This window comes from Pongo abelii, chromosome 15 (genome assembly GCF_028885655.2).
Source record: "Pongo abelii isolate AG06213 chromosome 15, NHGRI_mPonAbe1-v2.0_pri, whole genome shotgun sequence".
Lineage (NCBI taxonomy): Eukaryota > Metazoa > Chordata > Mammalia > Primates > Hominidae > Pongo > Pongo abelii.
Window position 1 is genome coordinate 111,288,379 of NC_072000.2, and position 6,384 is coordinate 111,294,762.

Below are 6,384 nucleotides of genomic sequence, written 5' to 3' on the forward strand. Positions count from 1 at the left end.
TTGTGCTCAAGCCCAGGTGCTGAGGTCACCTCTAATGAAAGGAAGGACTCTTCAATGGTTTTGAGGCAGAGCCATTGCTGGAGTCATCGGGGTCCCCTGTGGGGTATTTTCCTCAGGACAGTGATCAATGAGATCAAGGCAGGTCATTTCTACCCCCAAAGTGCAGTCAGGCTTCTGCAGGGTGAGGATATGTCCTCCTGTTACAAAATAAAAGATACAAAGTTGGGGGGACATTTTGCAGTCAGAGACGACATCAAATGTTATTACAGAATTTGAAATATAGAGAAGGTCCCTGGGGTAATTTGCTAACAAGGCAACCCTAGTCCATGACAGGAAACCCAGGCTTACACCACCTGCACTTGCCCCTGGGGACACCCCAGTACACAGTGTCCCAGGCTTTCCCTGGTTGTCCCAGGTATCCTACAGGGAGGTTTGTGTCTGGGCTCACACTGACTTCTCACTGCCTCTCTTGCACAGTAATACACAGCCGTGTCCTCGGCTCTCAGGCTGTTCATTTGCTGATACAGTGAGTTATGGGCATTGTCTCTGGAGATGGTGAATCGGCCCTTCACAAAGTCTGTGTAGAATAAGGTACCACCACTTGTACTAATAACTGAGACCCACTCCAAACCCTTCCCTGTAGCCTGGCGGACCCAGTGCATAGCATAGCTACTGAAGGTGAATCCAGAGGCTGCACAGGAGAGTCTCAGGGACCCCCCAGGCTGTACCAAGCGTCCCCCAGACTCCACCAGCTGCACCTCAAATTCGACACTTGCAAAAACAGAGACACCCTGGTCAGAAACTGCCACACATAGCCACTGTTTCTCTCACTCATGTCCAGTCACACTCAGTATCTCTCATTCTCCATAAATCACCTTTTAAAATTGCAACAAGGAAAATCCAGCTCAGCACAAACTCCATGGTGCGTCTTCTGTGTTCAGTGTTCATGACCAAGTGGAGATCGCTGGGAATCCCAGGGCTGGGCCTCCTCTCCCAGAGCTGCAGTGTCACGATTTGGCTGGTTTTCAACAGCAGAGGGAGGGCCCTATTCGCTTGTCTCCTACTACATAGAGCGCTCTGGGGTGGGAACCCTGAGGAGTTGGCAGACCCCAGATAAAGTGACAAGGCCTCACAGGAGTTGGGTGACAATTATGGTATTTGGAAAATACACTGACTTATTAGGAAACTTTATTGTGATAAATATATGCAGTATTTTATCTTTTGTATATTTGTGTAAATTACGTTCTGTAGGAGTCAATGGTTTCTCCATTTACATATGTGGAAGTCAACCCACACATGGAGGAGGGGCTAAGTGTGTGTCTACGAGCTCATGTCTGGGATGATTGAGCCCCGGTATCTGGGCCTGTGATTCCTCATCACTGTTACTCCCTGAACCATATTTTAGTAAGAATTGGACCCAACTAGTGTGCTTTGTGGAACCCACTTCCTGTGCTGAGAATGTGTGTGATTTTGGTGCACTGTACCATTCACCTAAAAGTTAGGAGGGAACCAGGGTTCAGGAGTTAAATTCTCAGACATTTCTGACATTTAATATATATATTTTCTATCTTTATACCACCCTTTCTTTGTCTAATTTTTCATTTGTCTGCTTGCAAAAAATTTTGCGAGTGTTAACTGGCAGATAATAGACCTCACATATTTAAAGTGTGCAATTGATCAACGTGATGTAAGCCATCATTACCAAGATGGACAAGTGAATTCCCCTCAACATTTTCTCTTGTTCTTCTGTATGTTTCCTCCTTTCCCCTTCCTTTCATCTACCCTTTTTCCAGGTAACTACTGATCTTCTGGCTATTACTTTAGATTCTTTTTCATTTAAAAGAAATTATATAAATGGAGTAATATGGTACATATTCTTATTTGTCTGGCTTATTTTACTCAGCATAAATACTTAGATTTTTCTCCTTGTTGTTCTGTGTACCAGAAATACATTTATTATAATTGATGAGTAGTGTTCCAGTGAACACATTTACCATAATTTGGTTTTTTTTGGGCAGCTGAAAAATGTTTGGATTCTTTTATTATTCTAGGTTTTACTTAAAAATATGCTGCTCAGCTTAAAAATGTACATAAATTTTCTCCCAATCTGTAGGTTGCCTGTTCACTCTGATGGTAGTTTCTTTTGCTGTGCAGAAGCTCTTTAGTTTAATTAGATCCCATTTGTCAATTTTGGCTTTTGTTGCCATTGCTTTTGGTGTTTTAGACATGAAGTCCTTGCCCATGCCTATGTCCTGAATGGTACTGCCTAGGTTTTCTTCTGGGGATTTTATGGTGTAGGTCTAACATGTAAGGGCTAATATCTAGAATCTACAATGAACTCAAACAAATTTACAAGAAAAAAACAAACAACCCCATCAAAAGGTGGGCGAATGACATGAACAGACACTTCTCAAAAGAAGACATTTATGCAGCCAAAAAACACAAGAAAAAATGCTCATCATCACTGGCCATCAGTGAAATGCAAATCAAAACCACAATGAGATACCATCTCACACCACTTAGAATGGCGATCATTAAAAAGTCAGGAAACAACAAGTGCTGGAGAGGATGTGGAGAAATAGGAACACTTTTACACTGTTGGTGGGACTGTAAACTAGTTCAACCATTGTGGAAGTCAGTGTGGCGATTCCTCAGGGATGTAGAACTAGAAATACCACTTGACCCAGCCATCCCATTACTGGGTATATACCCAAAGGATTATAAATTATAAACCACGCTGCTGTAAAGACTCATGAACACGTATGTTTATTGCGACACTATGCACAATAGCAAAGACTTGGAACCAACCCAAATATCCAACAATGACAGACTGGATTAAGAAAATGTGGCACATATACACCATGGACTACTATGCAGCCATATAAAATGATGAGTTCATGTCCTTTGTAGGGACATGGATGAAGCTGGAAACCATCATTCTCAGCAAACTATCACAAGGACAAAAAAACCGAACACCGCATGTTCTCACTCATAGGTGGGAACTGAACAATGAGAACACATGGACACAGGAAGGGGAACATCACACACTGGGGCCTGTTGTGAGGTGGGGGGAGGGGGGAAGGATAGCATTAGGAGATATACCTAATGTAAATGAGGAGTTAATGGGTGCAGCACACCAACATGGCACATGTATCCATATGTAACAAACCTGCATGTTGTGCACAAGTACCCTAAAACTGAAAGTATAATTAAAAAAAGCCACCATCCACACTTTGCTTAGAAATCCCCTCAGCTAAGTTTTAAGTGTCACTGACTAATAAAAAAATAAAATATTCATATTTAGCTCAGAACATTAAAAACCTTTGGAAAAAAATTCATCTTAAACCCTCCAAGTCTAATTAACTCTCTTCAGGGATGCCCATTTTTTTCTTGTTTTCCTATAGGATAAGGCCCTTGTTTCTACCTCAGTCCAGTCCTTGTTTTCATATGCATGAGGCATCCAACCGTCACACACCCAGGACCATCTTGGAGGAACATACCTTACCATCTGCCTCATTAGCCTTCAGGTGGGCAGTAGCCATTCCTTCAGCTGTTGTTTGTGCTTTAGGGTTTTCCATTTAAAAGTGCATTTCCCCAGCCCCCAAATAACGTTCCTGGACCTTAAAAAGTGATGTGGTGTTGGGGGCTTTGACAGCCAAATTTCTCTGAAAGTCTCTTCTGCCCTTGGTAACTGGGGGAGACTGGGAAGAAGGTAACAAAACTCAGAGCCCATGTAGCTCCTCATTTAGCAAGAGATTCAGTGCAAATTTAGAAAGTTGAAGACGCAGTGTAATGTTGCTGTGGTTTTCTGTGATATAATAACGAGACAGCAAAAGATGGTCACTGGTCAGTTTCCATCCAGCTGGTACTCATTGTCCATTAGTTAAGTCCTAATAACGGATAAAATGCAACATTTGTGACAAAGCCCCAGCGCTTGTTTAAAAGACCTTGTCCCAACAGGGACTTCACAGTTTTTATATGAAAGCTACTGTTTTTGCCTAATTAATTCATGTGAAAATCAGAGAGATGTGCACAGCCTCAGGGGGCTGCTTCTTCCTCTAGGAGACAGAGCTAACAGAGTTGTGTGGTATTAGCCTGTCTGGGTCTTTGTAAGAAGACAACAGGAGTGGGTGGCTTAAACTGCAAATATTGATTTTCTTACAATTCTGCAGTCTGAATGTGGAAGATCAAGGTGCTGGCAGAGTTGGTTCTTGGTGCGGCTTCTTCCTGGCTTGCACAGGGCCACCTTCTAGTGCACTACGTCTCCACATGGCTTCTTCTCTGTGTGCACGTGAGAAGTGAGAGGTCGCTGGTGTCTCTCTTCTTATAAAGACAACAGATATACTGCATTAGGGTCTCACTTATGTCCACATTTAACCTTAATTGATTGTATCATTAAAATTCCATTATCGATGCATTGGATTTAGGGTTTCAGCATATGAATTTCAAAAAGGGCACAACTAAATTGATGACACAAAACAGGAGATGGTGAGAAGCATTAGAAACATATATATAACACATATATAACATATATATAACACATATATAACATATATATAACATATATATAACATATATATATATATAACGTGTATATGTATATATAAAACGTATATATATATAAAAGGTATAATGGGCCAGGCAGGAACTTGTAAGAAAGTTCTTAGCAATTGGTGAAACTTCAACTATAGACGAAAATTTGTCTTCCTCGTTTCTTTCCTGGTACAAGGATGTGAGGAAGTAGAATCACAGACAATAAAGAAAGAGGGACCTCTACGGAAAGCTGAGGTGCTGGCGAGGAGGGAGACCACCCAGCTGATGAGGAAGCCCCACCCTCCCTGCGCCTGCTCCTGACCCGGCCTTGTATATTCTGTGCGCCCCGCGCGCCCCCTGCTGGTCCTGAGCAGCACCTGCGCCCGCCCGCTCCGCCTCCCTGCAGGGAGGTTTGTGTCTGGGCTCACACTCAGCTCCCCTCACTGTGTCTCTCGCACAGTAATACACGGCCGTGTCCGCGGCGGTCACAGAGCTCAGCTTCAGGGAGAACTGGTTCTTGGACGTGTCTACTGATATGGTGACTCGACTCTTGAGGGACGGGTTGTAGTAGGTGCTCCCACTGGAATGGATACTCCCAATCCACTCCAGTCCCTTCCCTGGTGGCTGCCGGATCCAGACCCAGGAGTAACCACTGATGGAGCCACCAGAGACAGCGCAGGTGAGGGACAGGGTCTCCGAAGGCTTCACCAGTCCTGGGCCCGACTCCTGCAGCTGCACCTGGGACAGGACCCCTGTGAACAGAAAGACCCATGATGAGCCCTAGGCTCAGAAACAGCCTCCCATGTCTTCATCCCTGAAACACTCACATCTGGGAGCTGCCACCAGCAGGAGGAAGAACGACAGGTGTTTCATTTTCTTGCACATGAGATCCATGACTCTCAGAAATTATTTGCCATGTGAGTTGGACCTGAATTTAAGGAAATGTGTGGTGGCTTCCTGTGGGTGCCTAAGTAAGGATTTGCATGTGGGTGGTGCCTTTGAACGGAGCAGTGAAAAGGGATGAGGGAGGCGCCAGTCTTTTGGGCTCGCCCTGGGAGTAGGATGCTGCCTGTGCCCTCTGAGAACTCAGTTCTCTTCCTGGGGCGTCCCCTCTCCAAGCCCAGAGTCCTCTTCTTCCAGTAGGAAATGTGCTGAAGGAGCTGGTGAGGGAGATGTGTGTGATCATGGATCAAGGACAGATTTTGGAATAGGGTCAATACTGTTCTACCTTTAAAGATTCATATAAAACCAACCACACACCCAGGCCATCTAAATAGTCATTTACCCTTTCGGACATATTGGAACAGCAGCTGAATGTAATAATGACAGTGAATTCAAACAATCCTGGATCCTTCCAATGTTTTATTGTAGTTCAGAACATGCATCATGGTTAGAGGAAAGCTCTTGTCCCAGGAAGTGGGTCATTTTAAAAAAGCACCTAACAGCTGCCTTTCTCTGACCTTTTGAAATTTGGGATTCTGTCTGAGATCTCAGGAGAAGGTAGTGGGACATATCTCCATCCTTCTCAATGTGTGACCTTGATGTTGTGACCTGACCTCTAAACACTTCTGTAGAGAATATGTAGATTGAGTATTGCAGTGACAACTTCAAACATAAATTCTATAATGGGTCTGCACTGCAGGATAGTCTCATGATGATCATGAAGATTATTGCAATTACCCTTCCCTTGAACCAGAGGACCTCTGTGAGCCCTCCCCTCTGAGAGCACAAGGAACTCTGGTTCTTCCCTAATGGTTCACCCCTGTGAAACATGGCTGGACAATGATACTCAAGCCCAGAGCCCTTACCCACATATTTACCAATTCAGATCCATCTGTCTGTGAAAGACTT

At 44.0% G+C, this 6,384-nt stretch overlaps 2 gene segments (V, D, J or C); both read right to left on the bottom strand.

The window, feature by feature from the left end:
* Nucleotides 1-344: 344 nt before the first annotated feature.
* Nucleotides 345-921, bottom strand: LOC134759987 (immunoglobulin heavy variable 3-23-like). The segment is given in 2 exon segments: nt 345-771; nt 848-921. Coding segments are annotated over 2 exon segments (501 nt in total).
* A 3,852-nt stretch (nt 922-4,773) lies between these two features.
* Nucleotides 4,774-5,438, bottom strand: LOC100462604 (immunoglobulin heavy variable 4-59-like). The segment is given in 2 exon segments: nt 4,774-5,285; nt 5,361-5,438. Coding segments are annotated over 2 exon segments (579 nt in total).
* Between the last annotated feature and the right edge of the window lie 946 nt (nt 5,439-6,384).